The sequence below is a fragment of the Medicago sativa genome, chromosome 6 (genome assembly GCF_051527215.1).
Source record: "Medicago sativa cultivar Bolivia chromosome 6, Bolivia_mono, whole genome shotgun sequence".
Lineage (NCBI taxonomy): Eukaryota > Viridiplantae > Streptophyta > Magnoliopsida > Fabales > Fabaceae > Medicago > Medicago sativa.
The window spans coordinates 81,178,244-81,195,193 of record NC_140754.1 but is presented as its reverse complement, the minus strand read 5'-3'; the positions used below and the strand labels follow the sequence as shown (position 1 = coordinate 81,195,193).

Here is a 16,950-nt window from a genome sequence, read left to right as displayed (position 1 = left end):
AGAAGAAATATGCTAGGAGGACCATTAATGTGACTAATTTGGGATGTGATAACAAAGGCTCAATGTAAATGGCATTTACACATAAACCTAACCTTTTGAAGATCCCCCGAAGTGTTTGATTCGATTTCATGCTCGAGATAAACGCCAAACTTTGAATGGTATAACTGTTTTAGATATTGGAGTTGGGATGGAGTACGCGAACATATAACTTCAGTAGCAGCTTCAAGGTTTTTGTCGACAGTTAGAGACTTCCTAATGATTTCTACGTCACGTCCTGCAGGGTCAGGCATCCAAAGCAGAACTGCAGTCTGAAAAACCAAAATAGTGTGAGATAAACAAAATATTCTACGGAAAAAAACCACTAAAAGATTCAAAGTTCCAAAGAGAGAAGTACTAAGTTATTGAAAACTTGATCTACTATATATGATCTTTCAACGCCGGTTGGATTGCTTGATTTGAATTCTACAGAAAGTTTTTACATTTTTTAATGCAAGAGATTGATCTCTTCCTTAACTCTTTACAAATTTATCTACCTAGAAAGCTACAAAATTGACTTTCAGAAAAATAAACAAACAGTTTAAAAATGTATAAAGTAGAAGATACAAAGTAGCACTTGAATGATACTCATTAGTAGTTTAGTACCTCTAACTTTCCACTCAGCTCTGAAACTAAGCGTTTAGAAAGCTCCTCTGCGTATGTTGTTCGATATTCTTGTTGGATGTAGGCGCGTTGCGTCGCATCTCGATGAGCAAGAATATTGATCACAGCACTTGTGTCACAGCCAAATCCTGTATAACCATATATCAAAGTACACTTTTTTAAAAATGAAATCAGGTGAAAAATACTTATATATTATGAAAATAAAAGTTTGTTAGAGTTAGTAGTGTTATTGAAAAAAGTTTGTTAGTTTGTTAATGCATTATAAATAGAGCATCATCCATGTATCACATTTTGTTAGGACTTCCAGCGGAGCAACATTAGGCATGATCGTCACATTGGACAAAGATCAATCACATCTTCACCCAACACGTTAAAATATTAGGTATACGAGTCTTTTCACTTATCGGTTGCTTAAAATCTACTCTTATATTTAATGTAAGACTTTTAACTCATACTTGACACATCAACAACTGTCAACTTACCTAAGTGGCCTAATATTAGTGGCCAGATAACAAATGGTTGAGCGGATCTTGACTAGGGTCTAATGTCATATTAAAATTAGAGTCAAGTCTAGATTAACCGTTACAAAACCGGTAATTTATAAGGTGAGAAATGTCTTCATTTATAAATCCATATGTTGAAGCCTTAGCGCATCCACAATGGTAGTTCCTTAACAAGGACTCCTTAAATGGACCCCACGTGACACATCACTTATTTATAATTTTTTAATAAAAGTACCTATTAAGGACTCAATGACTCCAATGGCAATTACTAATAAGGACTCCAATGAAAAGTACTTAAATATGTCCCACTATCTTTACATATTAAACAAAAATAATTTATCTATTACTCATTTTTACAAGTGGGACCAAGTAGTACACATTTTATTACTTCTTTATGCAAGTGAGACCAAGTAGTACACATTTTATTACTTTTTTAAACGTGGGACCCGTTAGTTACCCAGGAGAGAGAGGGTCCTTATATAGCTGTCCGTTCCTTAACGGGGACTCAATTTTTCTTCCTCCAATGTGGGGTCCTTAACGGGGAGTGGTCCTTGTTAAGTAAGGACCCCCATTGGAGATGCTCTTATCTTATCATGTGATACTCTTAAAAACAAGTCTCACCTTACAAACCAATATTGTGAAATTAAATTAAGTAAAATCATTTTTTTTCTTTTTTGGTAAAAAGTAAAATCAAATTCTAAGAGTATACACTACATAATATAAGAAGGATAAATTTTTAGAAACATTAGTTAAAGTGAAGTTTCAAACATTTTAAAAACCAGTGTCTCAGTCAATTTTCAAAAGCAAGATTATAAGCATATATATATATATATATATAGAGAGAGAGAGAGAGGGAGAGATAGAGAAATATGGCACCTTTGAAAGCACGGTAAAGTTGCATGGCATCATCTCTAGGAGAAGGAGGAAGTGGAGGTACTACAAGTGTAGCCATCTTCTTGTTCTTCCTCTCAATGAAAACGGAAAAAGTAAAACAAGAAGAAAAGAAATGAAAAGAAACAAAGAAACAACCAAGAAATTTCTTGTAATTAAATGTAACTGTGGTTCAACTACTCCACCATAGAAATGGAATGAGTATTTAATAAACCTGGTCCCAACACTTACCATTTGTACAACATGCAATTTATAATGCAACGGATTCTAAAAAAATGTAATCATTTCCCTCTCAAAAAATAAATGTACTCATTTCAAATAATTTAAACAAATTTTTTAATAAGTGCATTGATGATGTAATTTTTTACGAAGTTTTTGTTTTATATACATGACCGGCTAATTGTAACAAAAAAAAATATACATGACCGGCTAAATTTGTTGTTTGAGCAATGCTATATTTCTAGAAAAATATCATCAAGAATTCTTCAAGAATAAAGAATAGCCAATCACAATGCATTATTTGCCACAATTCAAGGAGGTGTGGCTGAAAAATAGGAAGTGGACAATTAAATCATCCAATTAAAATTTGCCAACTATTTCTTGAAAAATTCTTGAAGCTTTTTTTCTTGAAAAGTAGCATTTTCCTTGTTGTTTTCATTTCGTAGAGTACAATGCTATTTAATTTGAAAATTGCTCTTCTCCCAATGAAAATTGTTCATTCCCACGTGTTCTGACGATAATACTACTAATGTGACTTAAGTTACGTTTGGTGGCCCCAACGTGATTCAAGTCACACAGATTATACCTCAACGTGACTTAAGTCACACAGGTTATAAGTCAACGTAGTTAACTCACGTTTTGCTTGTGTCAAGTAGCAAAACGGTAGAATTGCCTTTTTTCTCTATTTTCCTTCATTCATTCATATTTCTATACATCCATTTCTTCATTTTTATCCTTGTATTCATCCATTCATGCAATAATTAATTCATACATACATTCAATCATTGAATCATTCATTCATTCAAAATTTAAATACGTAAAATAAAACCAAAAATTAATTAAATTCTATAAAAAAACGCAAAGGCGTAAATATAAATATATTACATCAAAATCCGCCAAAATGTCATAAAAACATCTAAAAATATACAAATGTTATAAGGGTTATGCTAAAAAGTGCCATAGATTCAAAAATAGAATTAATTAATAAGTTTTAGGTAGAAAAAATTACTTTTTGTTGTTTCAATCTCTTGAATACACAATTTCAAAGAAAAATTTCTACTTGAAACTTTTAAACAAGTGTCATTGGGGCACTTGTTAGAATTTCCTATGTTAAAAAAACACTAAAAAATAACCTTACTCCTCTAGACTATGGCTCCTAGTCATCCTCCGGGGAACCGGCTCCTCCTGCAAAATGTTATACTCTGACTGGATGCCCTGCAACACACCGATAAAGACTGGAGATGAAAACACATTAGGAAGCTCCATTGCACTATCCACTCTAGCTCTAATGTTCGCAATAATCTAGAGTGGGTCAGGAAGTTGTATGACCCACTGCTGCTGAAGCATAACCTCCTCATAAGGAGAGACAGGAGCTGTGTACTCAGCAATGGGCACATGGTCGCTCATAATAGGATGAGATGTATTGTAGAACCATCTGATGTCTCCTCCTCATACCTTCAAAGCTTCCTCGCCGTTGTATGCCGACCCCTTTGCGCCTGGTCAAGGACATGGATCAGAAAATCCTAAAAGGCCACAACCACATCCTTTGGCTCAAGAGCAAGCAACATCGTAGGAGATATGGGAATGGTTTGGACATAGTCGTACTGCCTGAGAACCCGCTCCAGCAAGTGAAGGCACCTCCTTTCTTTGTCAGCCATGATCCAACCTGAGTACCAACAGATGTCTTGTAAAGGCGTGATATCTCGCTAATCCTCGTACAGCCTCTAGATGACATCAACATTCACCATCAGATCAATGAAACTTCAATAGTGTCTAGGATCATAATGGCCCCTATGGATATCCATCAGAATGGGTTTTTACCAAGTTTTTTTCCTTCCTTTTATTATAAAAAAATGGAAGTTATCTATAAGTACTAACTTAACTGGGAAACGCCAAAAATTATTAGACCGTTCGAATAAAAAATCTCTTATTTGTATGTGAGTGTTAGATAACGGACTATCTCTTTGATAGCCTCCCATGAAGCTTGCCTCTTCTTCTGTTTCTTCTGCTAGTCCTATTCCTTGTTCATATATGGTGTGACTCATGCTCCAACTACTACTATAATCTCTAGTCATTATTATAAGTAAAAATTCATACTTTATATTTACTCAATAAATGATGTATATGGTCTATAATATAGAGCACATACATTATATGTGTCTGGAAAGAACCGCTCCAAAAAAATCTCTTCACGCTCGTCCTAAGCGGTAATGGTCCCACTTGGTATAGCCAACATTCAATCCTTAGCTTTCCCGATTAGTAAAATTGGGAAAAAGCCGTAGTCTCTTCTAGTCTTCAGTTATTCTATCTAGGCAGCAATACTGACAAGTCTCATAAAACCTACTTAGATGTTCATTTGGATCTTGTACCGCTCCTCCAATATATACATCTTATAAAAAATTTTAATATCAAAAGATACCAGATGGACTGGTTGAAAATCGCGAGTGATTTGTCCTTTATTCGTCCTTGCGCGGAAATCCCCTAATGTGCTTCGAGAGTGCGGTGGTGGTGGATTATCTCCCATATCTACTTCCTCCTTTTGATCTCAGGATAGTTAAGAAGCTTTCTTGCTACGCATAAACAAAAAGATAGTTACTGCAGACAACAAGAAAGAAGCTTTCCTGGTTTGGTTCCCCGTTTTGTTATTACTTGTAATTGACTCTTTCAGATGGGGTTTTGGCACTCCTTGTGCTGAAATCTCCAGGCTTTCAGTAATATAATCCATTTTAGCATCTTCAAAAAAAAAAGATAAGAAAGTTGGAATAGATGACATAATTTAAAAGGTGGATTCTAGGGTGAACCATCAAACAAGTGGTTCACCGGTGGACCATTTAATTTTTACCATCAGATAAGATTAATGGTTTAGATCTATTATAATTAAAAAAGAGAATATTTACAATTGCCCACATACAATCCTGTCATACCTCACCTTCTTCATTCACTCTGGTGCCTTTTCTATTAACGTGAACCATTGGTTTAAACTCATGTTTTATTTTGAAAGAATTAAAACTCATATGTTCTATGTTTTTACTAAATTGGTTTGAATTTTCTTTAAGTGCTTATATAAGAAAAATGGATGTTAATCAAGAATCGCTGAAATCCCATTGATTTAAATGTTCTTCCTGTTTTCATCTTATTCAAATATTAAGAAAATTAATCAACAAAACTTAATCCAAAGGACAAGCGCTTCAAACAGAGGAATTTGAAATTGGGTATTATAAGAAGTGGAACACCTACAACAAACATGAAACACAATTTCAAATCCGGAATGAGGGAATATTAACAAAAATTTGATCAATTTTGCAGAGATCTTACATCTTTATAAAAGAGGGGGAAATTAATGAGTGAAATTTTTCTTGCCTTAAAAAAGAACCACCAGTTAGTAATGGTGGTGGTGGTGGTGGTGACGGTAGAGTCACCGTGGGATGAGGATGCACGGATGAGGATGCACGTGGTAGTTGTGATGAGACTCAAAACAAGGGAGAAGAGAAAGGACAAGATTGTGTGTGGTCAATTGCAAATATTCTCTTTTATAATTTTAATGGATCTAAACCATTGATCTCATCTGATGATAAATAATAAATGGTCCACCGGTGAACCACTTGTTTGATGGTTCACCCTAGAATCCACCAATTTAAAAGCAATAAATAAAATAATAGAAAAATCGATTTAAAAGAAGTTGTCTAAAATAAAACTTAAATTTAATTTTTAAAACAATCTTTGCCGTTGCCTTGCTGAAATGATCAACAATCCCCGACATTGACACCAAAATCTTGATGAACAAAGTAGCAACTAGCAAGGATACTGTATAGCAGTCAAGTAGTAAAATTTATAAAGTTCTTATCTCTTAGGATAACCATTGTATGCAAGGAAAAGTTACAATGCAAATATCTTTATTATATGGCAACACTTATAGAAACAAGCAACAATGTGTAACTGCCAATTAAAAGGAAATAACTGGAATAAAGCAATAATCAACCTCTAGGAATTGTTGAGCCTAGTCACTCCCTTGATCAAATCACAAATAACAACAATTTCATGACAACTAATTGTCATTCTTATTCTATTTAAAGCAAAACCAAATAACATAAAATGAGCCTAATTACTTCGGCTTTTTGCTCCATGCTTAGAAAAAAACCAAAATATCGAACTGAACTGTTTTAAAACTTGCTAGGAGGCTACTAACACAAGATTGAACATCTTTGACTAATTATTGGGACCCAAAAGTGCGAGAAGAAAAGCCCTATAGTTGCCTGATGTTTCGGAGTGAACTGCATCATTCAATGTCTTCTTATATTTCTTTGCATATTCAGCTTTGATGTATTTCATATCAATCTCAGTCCTTGTCACAATGACCCTTATGCAGGGCCGTCTTAACAAATTCATAGGCCCAGTTTTAGTTTTATAAAGGATGCCAAAAAAAATTAAATTATGGGCCCCAAAACAAATAAATAAGTCATTTTAAAAAAAAAAATATTAAAAATAAAACACACTTTGGCACTTTGGTGGGACTTGAAGTAGAGACCTCACACTCAATTTGGTGGGACTTGAAGTAGAGACCTCGCACTCAACAAAAACATACTGCGCCACTTCAGCACGCTGAAGGAATTGAATATTTTTGCTTTTAATAGATATATAACCATTATTTCTGTGTTTTACATATAAAAAAAAATATATTTTGGGCCCCAAAAAATTGGAGGCCCGGTGACATAGCCCAGCCTCGACGGGCTATGGGCCGGCCCTGCCCTTATGAGTGTGTTATCATTAGTCCCTAAACCTTTCATTGCCTTATACAATACCTGCATGGTGGCAAAAGTATGAATTTACAAATTTTTTGTATAGGAAAATTAAGACATTCATGCCATGTTTGGATAAACAGTTTAATTAAGTGGTTATAGTATTTATGCATTAGCCATTTCTATAACAAAAATATAATAAAGTAAAATTTTTTATAAAAAAGTTTAACATTGTTTTCATAATCTATTCTAGACGGCTTTAGGAAATAAACAGCTTGTGAACATATCATAAGTTCTTCTAAACAGTCTCACAAATGCTTACGTCAGTAGTTAAACTCAAATAAGTTAATCCAAATTAATTAGCTAATACAATCGGCCTACTTTGTACATCAAAATGTGTAGGTACACGTAGTATTCACAAAACAAAAATTGCAGACGTTTACCTTAATTCCTAACATTGGCAATGTGTTGAATATTTTAGTTCCTCTTTATTAAAAATAAGATAAGGGTAAAAAGAAAATTCTATAGATCCTAAAAGAAGCATTTTCCTAAAGTTGAAGGGCTGAGGAATACCTTTGCAAAATACTTTGCTGGATTAGTAGCACATTGAATTATTGTCACAAGTGCTCGACCGAAATTCCCGGATGTTTCATTCTTTACTGCCTGATATAAATTCAGCTTGAAATTATATACCACAATAGATAAATGAAGTTGAAGTTTGATAAGATCAATTTGATCCAGTTACCTTCTTCAGTGAGTGACCATACATGTCATGATAATAAGAATTGACGGCAGCCAAATGTGTGCCACTCCGTTCACTGAATATTTGGACAAAAGTCTTTTCATTGGATCCGAGTTTCTTTTCCGCGGTTTTGTATAGAACTTTTGAATCCTTCTCAGCGATTTCTCTATTAAACTCGGGGCCTTCCTGGCGAGGGGTGCTTACATATGCAAGCAAGAGCTTAACAAGTTTTTTTTTGCATAAATGGATTAGTTATTAGTAGTTGCAGCTCTTTTGTTTTATTAACTTTGTAAACAAAAAACTAAGACACATTATCATGAAAGCAATCAAGTAATCTTATTAGACAAGGTACTTGCACCACCCTGCGAGGAACTTTTTATGATTCATGCGCAATATAAACGACATTTACACATTGAAACCTCACCTTTTGCAGATCCCCAGAAGTGTTATATTCAATTTCCTGCTCGAGATAAACATCAAATTTTGAATGGTATATCTTTTTTAGATATTGTAGATGGGATGGAGTACGCGAACAAATTACTTCGGTAGCAGCTTCAACGTTTTTGTCCACAATTAAAGACTTCCTAATGATTTCTACGTTGCGTCCTGCAGGGTCAGGCATCCAAAGCAGGACTGCAGTCTGCAAAACCAAAGTATACTTTCAGAAAAATAACCAAACAATGAAAAATCTATAAAGTCGAACTAAAAGGTACAACGTCGTGTAATTTGAATAACATGTTCATTGAGTGTATAGTCTCATTAGGAATTTAGTACCTCTAACTTTGAAACTAAGCATTTAGAAAGCTCCTCCGCGTATGTTGTTTCATATTCTTGTTGGATGAAGGCGCGCTGCGTCGCATCTCGATGAGCCAGAATATTGATCACAACACTTGTGTCACAGCCAAATCCTGCATAACCACAAATCAAACTACACTTTTTTCTAAAATGAAATTAGGGGAAAAATACTTATTAGGAGCATAAAAGTTTGTGAAAGTTGGTAGTGTTACTGAAAAATGTTAGTTTGTTAGTACATTATAATAGAGCGTCATGTATTACATTTTTTGATGGGACTTTCGGAGGAGCAACATTGGGCATGATCGTTGTCACTTTGGACAAAGTGCAATCACATAAATGAGATTGTACACCGCATCTTCATCCAACACCTTAAGGCATAGGATATTTGAGTTTTCTCACTTATATGTTGCTCAACATTTACTCTTATATTCAATATGAGACTTTTAACCGACTGACACATCAATAACAATCAACATACTTGATTGTCCTAATCTTAGTGATCGGACAGCAGATGAACTAACGAATCTTGGATAGGGTCCAACACCATATTAAACTTTGAGATAGACCTAAACCTACCCTTATAAAACCCGCTCATAAGATGAGAAATGCCTCCACTTATCAACCTATGTTTAGGTTTTATCTCGTCCAATAAAACTTTTAACAACAATCATCGCCTTATAAGCCGATTTTGTGGAATTAAATTACGTAAAATCAAATTCTAATAGCATACATTATATAAGAAGGATACATATATTTTTTTTATAAACGTTGCTTAAAAGTGAAGTTTCACACATTTTACTAAGCAGTGTCTCAGTCAATATTCATAACTCATAAGGCATGATTAAAAGCATGCATGCTACATCCCCATAAGTTTAGCTCAGTTGGCAGAGATACTGCATATTATATGCAGGGATCGGGGTTCGAGAGTACCTTTGAAAGCACGGTAAAGTTGCACGGCATCGTCTAGAGGTGAAGGAGGAACTGGAGGTACAACAAGTGTAGCCATCTTCCTCTCAATGAAAACAATAAAAGTAAAACAAAGAAAGAAACAACCTGTGCCCAAAACACATACCATACCACATGCAATTTATAGTGAAATTGATATATATATATATATATATATATATATATATATATATATATATATATATATATATATATATATATATATATTACTCATTTCAAATAAATTAAACGAAATTTTTAAATGAGTACATTAAAGATGTATTTCTTTCTGACAAACTTTTTGTTTTTATATAAATTTTATATAATGACCGGCTAACTTTTTTGTTTTAATTTCGTAGAGTACGATTTTTTTTTTTTGAAGGATTTTCGTAGAGTACGATGTTCTTTACTTTTACATACAAAAATTCATTAAATATTTACTTTGTGCTCTTTGTGAAATTAAAGGAGGACAACAAATTGTTTTCATATATTTATGTCATAATACATTGTTTTTCTTATTATTATTATTATTATTATTATTATTATTATTATTATTATTATTATTATTATTATTTAAAAAATAGAAAATTGATCATCAAATCCACCACATTATTGAGATTAAGAGTTTAAATGAGGACATTTAAGGTAAAATATTGACTTTTTTTATCAAGTCTAATGGTTAAGAATTCACTTTTTTATTTTTAAGGAAGTTAGAAATTCACTTTTAAAATATTCATACAACCTGAACTAAGCTCAAAGAAAAAATAGCGATTTTAATAAAAATATAAATGGCCGGCTATGCTTTTTCTTCATCTCTTAGAATAGAACATCACACTAAAACAACTCATGTATGTTATATGTCAATGATTCAAGTGATTTGTTTGAATGATAAAAGGAAAGAAAGTAAGAGAAAACAATGTTTAAATTAAAGAATGAAAGTGAATAGAAAATGAAAGAAAAGTAAGAGGATTGTTTGGTACGAGCGAAAGAGAATAAACAATTAATGACAGAAAAGAAAGAAGTATAATTAGTAAATGACATAAATTTCCCTACATATACAAAGTTAGATATTAATGTAAAAATATATTGATATTTGTATTAATATTGATATTTGTATTAATATAAGTATATATTATGTAATCTTTTAAAATAGATTATTACTACATAATTTATTTATCAATGAAACACATCTGCATAAAAATATAGTGCAAAAAATTCTACTCCTTTCGTCTCAAAATAAGTGATCTTGTTTGATCATGTGTCATGTTCACATAACATAATTTGACCATATTTTTTTATTATTATATAAAGATAATTGATAACATATAAAATGTCGTTGAATTTGTCTCGAAGATCAAAGATCAACCGTGGTTAAAGTCAATTCAAACAAAGAAATTTATTATAAAGAAACGGATTCTAAAAAAATGTACTCATTTCCCTCTCAAAAAAATGTACTCATTTCAAATAATTTAAACAAATTTTTTAATAAGTGCATTGATGATGTAATTTTTTACGAAGTTTTTGTTTTATATACATGACCGGCTAAGTTTTTTGTTTTCCTTTCGTAAAGTACGATGTTATTTAATTTATAAATAAATGAAAAAATAATTTATAATTTCTTTCATATTTAATATCTTTAGTCCTTGAGGGAACAAAGTTGTATTGAGAATTTAAGTTCAAATAATTTAAACAAGTCCGTCGAAGATGGGTTTTTTTACCAAGTTTTTTTTCTCTTCCTTTTAATCTAAATAAATAGAAGTTTTTTTTAAAAAAAATATAAATAAATAAAAGTTATCGATAAGGAAGGCCAAAATTATTAGACTGTTCGAATAAAAAATCTCTTATTTGTAAATGAGTTGCATGTGGTATTTATCATTGTGTCAACAAACAAGAAAAAGTATAACTGTAATGTTTTTTTCTTCTTCATATTTTAGAACATGAGGAGTGCTAAGTGCTAGCAACACTATCTTTTGAACACTCTCTCTAGCACTCACTTTTTTATTGGGTGAAATCAATATAGGACCTACACTTTGAAAATGGAACCCACATAAAGTGCTAGGACATACATTGATTTCACCCAATAAAAGAGTAAGTGCTAGAGAGAGTGCTCAAAAGAGAGTGTTGCTAGCATTCCTCTTTAGAACATTTTCAATGATGCAACTCAACGTAAGTTGTTTAAGCAGACTCGCATCACATGTCTTCGTGAGCTTAATTAACTCAATTGATATGAATAATGCATAATATCAGGGCCGGTTTGAGAGGATGCAAACAGCTCTACCGAGTTGGGCCTCCAAAATGTGGGGGGCAAATGTTTTTTTTTGTTTTTTAATTTCTATGAAAACTATTATTATATATAATTAAAGTGCAAAGTGGCTCAGCGGTTCCTGCTTGTGTTTACATTGCTTTGGTCATGGATTCAACACTAACCCAAAATTCAACACTAACCCAAAGTCTTTTCTAATTTTTTTCCTTTTTACTTCTTTAATTAATATTTTTAGTATGGATTTGAGGCTCATATGTTCTCTGAACTCTCTCTTTTTTCTCCAATCCATACTAAAAATTTAGATTTTCTTATGAAGACAAAATTAATGTTGAGTAAAAAATAATTTTTGACTAACAAATAGCACAAAGACCTAATCGAAAAAATATTGCATAGTAGTTCGAGGATTTGATTACAATTTTTTATAGATAGATGAATTGATAATAGACATTAGAAAGTCACTCATATATAAGTGGAAAAATCGAGGTTCGAACCACGGTCAAGATGTCCGATCTAATATTTCGACATTTTTTTTTTGAAAGTAATATTTTGACATTTTTGTAAATTGAGTTAGGACTTATGAACGATTATAGCTTTTATATTTTAAACTAATTAAAAATTCTCAACATTAATTTAACAATTTATTTATAACTTTCACAACCTTTATAAATAGACCACCTTAGATGGCATACACTTTGGTGTGATGTGAAATTACTAAAATCCCCCTACCACATGGAGGTGTACATGAAAGATACATAAAAAAAAAGGGTATCAACCTATCTTTTTCCTTTGAAATATACAAACAAAATAAGAACTTTCTAGTTAGCATTAGCAGCAATGCACACATGAAAATGAATCAATCTGATTAAATGTCTACATTATTTTGAGTTGCTAAATTAATATATAGAAAGAAAAAAGAGTAGGTGTACACTCCAACCAAGCAATACAAGGCAATGATACAAGATAGAACCAACGAAGATACAGGCCACATAGGAGGTGGACAATAGATATCACGCTGAAGTTATGAAGCATGACACTCCTCGGATTAATTTATGTGATTTTTTCAAATTATTATCAATGTCGGCGTGTCAGTGTTCATGTATGGATCCGTGCTTCAACGAAGATATCAAGATAGAAAGAAAAACAAACCAACGTAGGAAATACTGGTGAAATTTCTAACACTAAGAAATGAAATGGCCACAAAGGCCTTTGAAGTACTATATATAAAGTGAAACAATCAAATGATTATGTTCACAACCAAGAAATACACAAGTGCCTAATTGAAACTCAAATGCAAGTTTGTGATAATGCTTACAAAGCACAACAAACTACCAAATTTTAAACATTTAAACATCATAGTTTGAAAAATATCCGAAATGAAACATGATTGAACATCTTTGACTAGTGATTCGGACCCAAAAGTGCGAGAAGAAAATCCCTGTAGTTGCCTGATGTTTCAGAGTGAACTGCATCATTCAATGTTTTCTTGTATTTCTTTGCATATTCAGCTTTGATATACTGCATATCAATCTCAGTCCTTGTTACAATGACCCTTATGAGTGTGCTATCATTAGTCCCTAAACCTTTCATTGCCTTATACAGCACCTGCATCGAGGCAAAAGTGTGAATATACAAATTTTGCGTAATTGAAAGTTTAGACGTTTAAAAGGTTCTATAATATTCCTAATCTATGATGAAACACTGACACCGTATACACACGTAAACATCGGTAATAATATTAAAAAATAGAAGTGATTGAATATAACCACATTTTCCGGTGACATCGCATGCTATGAAGCACATACACCCCTAAAGTTGAAGTGAAGATGAATGAATACCTTTGCAAAATACTTTGCTGGATTAGTAGCACATTCAGTTATTGTCAAAAGTGCGAGACCGAAATTCCCTGATGCTTCATTCTTTACTGCCTGATATGAATTCAACTTGAAATTGAATGCCTCAATAGATAGATGAAGTTGAATTGATAAGAATAAAGTGATCAAGTTACCTTCTTCAATGAGTGACCATACATGTCATGATAATAAGAACTGACAGCAGCTAAATGCGCGCTGCTCCGTTCACTGAATATTTGGACAAATGTCTTTTCATCGGTTCCAAGTTTCTTTTCCCCCGCTTTGTACAGAACCTTTGCATCCTTCTGAGCAATTTCTCTATTAACCTCGAAGCCTTCGTGGCGAGGGGTGGTTAAATACCTAAGCAAGATCTTAACAAGTTTTTTGCATAAAGCAATTAGTTTTCAATTGTTTCAATTGCTTTGTTTTATTAATTTGAAATAAACTTATAGACGTTATCAAGCAACCATGGAATCATGAGACAGTTTTTGCACCCAACTAGGAAAAACTAAAAACTATGGTGAATTTTGACCTTTAAGATTTTGAACCTAGAAAGACATAAACACTTAAAAGTGCTTATCTAAAGGCATGCACTATTATTGGCATAAGAATTATGATTTGAACTGTTCTAAAAAAAACAGAACCAAACTGAACCGCTACGAGAAAACCGTACTGTAACTGAGATATAACGATCTGAACCATTTTTTAAACAGTCCTAATATTTGAGTTGGATCAGTTTTTGGTTTTTTCACAAGAGTCCTTAACTATCAGTTAATTATAGCAATTTGGTTCAGTTTTGTTCACAAAGAATCAGTTTAGTTCAAAAAGCTATGTTTTCGATGTTTTGTAAGTGTAGTTTTCGTATGGTTCGGGATCACAGAACCAGTGCATGTGCACCTAACCTTTACACCAGTCTGGAATGGGACGAACCATAAACAATTCGGTTCAGTATTACCAAACTAATGTAACATATCAGTTCATATGGTTTCCTTCCAGAATCGAACTATGAACAATCCTAAAAGAATGACCCTTAACGCGACTAAGTTGTGATGTGGTAGCTAGGGTTTTTCTTTCCTAAATTCCACACACAAGAACTACAAGAGAAGCTACAACTGTTTAGGGATTTCATTCAACTTCATGCTCAATATAAACAGCATTTACACAGAAACCTCACCTTTTGATGATCCCCAGAAGTGTTTAATTCAATTTCCTGCTCGAGATAAACGCCAAACTTTGAATGATATAACTGTTTTAGATATTGTAGTTGGGATGGAGTACGCGAACATATTACTTCAGTGGCCGCTTCAAGGTTTCTGTCCACAACTAGCGACTTCCTAATGATTTCTGCATCACGTGCTGCAGGGTCAGGCAACCAAAGTAGAACGGCAGTCTGATAAATAGAAAAGTGTAAGATAAACAATGAAATATTACACGAAACACATTCAGTAGAAAATTCAAAGAAAACAATTCTAAGTTAATGAAAACTTGATTCAACGTTATGTTGGAATGGTTGATTTTGCGTTCTACAATAAGCTATTATATAAGTAAATTAGTACCTCTAATTTTCCTTTCAGCTCTGAAACTAAGCGTTTCGAAAGCTCCTCAGAATATGTTGCTTTGTATTCTTGTTGGAGGTAGGCACGCTGTGTAGCGTCTCTATGAGCAAGAATATTGATCACAGCAGTTGTGTCACACCCAAATCCTGTAAAACCATAGAATTAGGATGGAAAAAAAAGTTCCATATGCACGGAATATCATTACTCATAAGTAATCTCTTTATACAAAGAATCATACAGATATCACAGTACACTTTTTTTCTAAAATGAAATTAGACGTAAAATGCATATTAGGAGGATAAAAGTTTCTTCCAGTTAGTCTTGCAGTGATGTCTTTGTAAGTTGACCATCATGCAACACATTTTACTATCTCTTATCAAATGTGAAACCATTCAAATTTTACTCTCTTACAAGTTTCCAAAGTACATTTTCCCCTGGTTCGTCATAATATGGTAAACATTGTAGATCTAGTAGCAGCATACATTTCAATTTTCCGAGAAAATTATACTGTCTATGATACAATAGTTTCAATTTTGTAATGATTTGGGTATAGCTGAACAGCGGTTATAAAGTGAGGGGCAACCCTCAAATCTCAAGTCAGTTTTGTTACATTAAGTTTGGCAAAACTTAAGTTCTAAGACGATACAGAGTTTATCATAGACTATTGGGGCTAATTGTCATCGAACCACCTGAGTCACGCTCTAGATATCCAATCTTAAGCGTAAGGAAGGTGAGTTGAATAATGGTTAGAACCGAGAGACAATCCTCAATTTTAGATCAAATCAATTTTACATAATCAACTCACTTAAAATCCAATTTTTGTCAGCGCGGAACCAAACATACTTAATCCAGACTAAAAGTCAATTCTAGACGCAACAACTGTAGATTTTTGCTTCCAGATAAAATCTAACGACAAAATCAATTCTAGTAGAGTACAACCAAACATGTAAAAATTAATGTTACACCTCCATAATCACTTTTAGACATCACTTTTAAATGAATGTAATCAAACACACATCACTTTCCCTTCAACTTATTTTTAGACAAAATCAATTTTACATAATCAATTCACTCAATATCCAATTTTTGTCACCGCGGAACCAAACATACTCAATCCGGACTAAAAGTCAACTCTAGAGGCAAAAACTCATAGATTTTTGTGTCAAGATAAAATCAATTCTAGAGACAAAATCAATTCCAGTAGAGTACAACCAAACATGTCAAAATCAATTCTACACCTCTAGAATCATTTTGTATTCCTCCAAAATGGAATCAAACATATACTAAGAGACTGTTTGGATAAACAACATATTTTACAGCTTACAGCACAAGAACTTATTATGATAAGCACTTATGTATAACCTTACATAAGCTATGTCTATAACAAATGATTAAAAGCATATATGCAACATAATCAGCACAAGTTAGGAGAAAAATATGGTACCTTTGAAAGCACGGTAAAGTTGCATGGCATCATCTCTAGGAGAAGGAGGAATTGGAGGTAAAATTAGTGTAGCCATTTTTTTCCTTCTTTCTCTGTATGAAAACAGAAAAAAGCAAAACAAGAAAATAGAAAAGAAAGAAAGAAACAAGATAGATTTAAAAGGAAAAAGTGACAATGATGTTTGAAATGCAATAATTGTTTAACCCAATGGAAAGAAAATGAGTATCTGTCAACTAAACGTACCATTTGGACAACATGTAATTATGTATAAACGCAGATTATTATAGTGTAAACAAAGATAATTGAATTTTTGACCGGCCAAGTCTTTGTTTTTGTTCTATACAAT

At 32.8% G+C, this 16,950-nt stretch overlaps 3 protein-coding genes across 4 annotated transcripts in view; all 3 read right to left on the bottom strand.

Annotated features, from left to right (window-relative positions):
• The window catches only part of LOC146917314 (annexin D5-like), a 73,186-nt gene extending 70,910 nt beyond the window's left edge, over positions 1-2,276 (bottom strand). The window contains exons 1-3 of one of the 2 annotated variants that reach the window (XM_085719111.1): positions 2,040-2,276; positions 643-788; positions 93-308 (exon numbers count right to left, since the gene is read on the bottom strand). In XM_085719111.1, the coding sequence (XP_085575237.1) occupies positions 93-308; positions 643-788; positions 2,040-2,115 (438 nt within the window). In that variant the 5' untranslated portion in view covers positions 2,116-2,276. The remainder of the gene's footprint in view (positions 1-92; positions 309-642; positions 789-2,039) is intronic. The other variant, XM_085719110.1, reaches the window with a different exon arrangement.
• Positions 2,277-3,407: 1,131 nt separating this feature from the next.
• On the bottom strand, positions 3,408-9,552 carry LOC146917313 (annexin D5-like). Its single transcript, XM_085721867.1, has 10 exons — positions 9,477-9,552; positions 8,526-8,659; positions 8,176-8,391; positions 7,755-7,970; positions 7,583-7,672; positions 7,010-7,072; positions 6,799-6,872; positions 3,879-3,997; positions 3,729-3,769; positions 3,408-3,488 (listed from the first exon to the last, which is right to left on the bottom strand). The coding sequence occupies exons 1-10, from the start codon at positions 9,550-9,552 to the stop codon at positions 3,408-3,410; spliced, it is 1,110 nt and encodes a 369-aa protein (XP_085577993.1).
• A 3,384-nt stretch (positions 9,553-12,936) lies between these two features.
• Positions 12,937-16,734, bottom strand: LOC146917312 (annexin D5-like). Its single transcript, XM_085719105.1, has 6 exons — positions 16,605-16,734; positions 15,161-15,306; positions 14,779-14,994; positions 13,760-13,975; positions 13,590-13,679; positions 12,937-13,356 (listed from the first exon to the last, which is right to left on the bottom strand). Exons 1-6 carry the CDS (start codon positions 16,678-16,680, stop codon positions 13,153-13,155), a joined length of 948 nt encoding a protein of 315 aa, XP_085575231.1. The 5' UTR covers positions 16,681-16,734; the 3' UTR covers positions 12,937-13,152.
• Between the last annotated feature and the right edge of the window lie 216 nt (positions 16,735-16,950).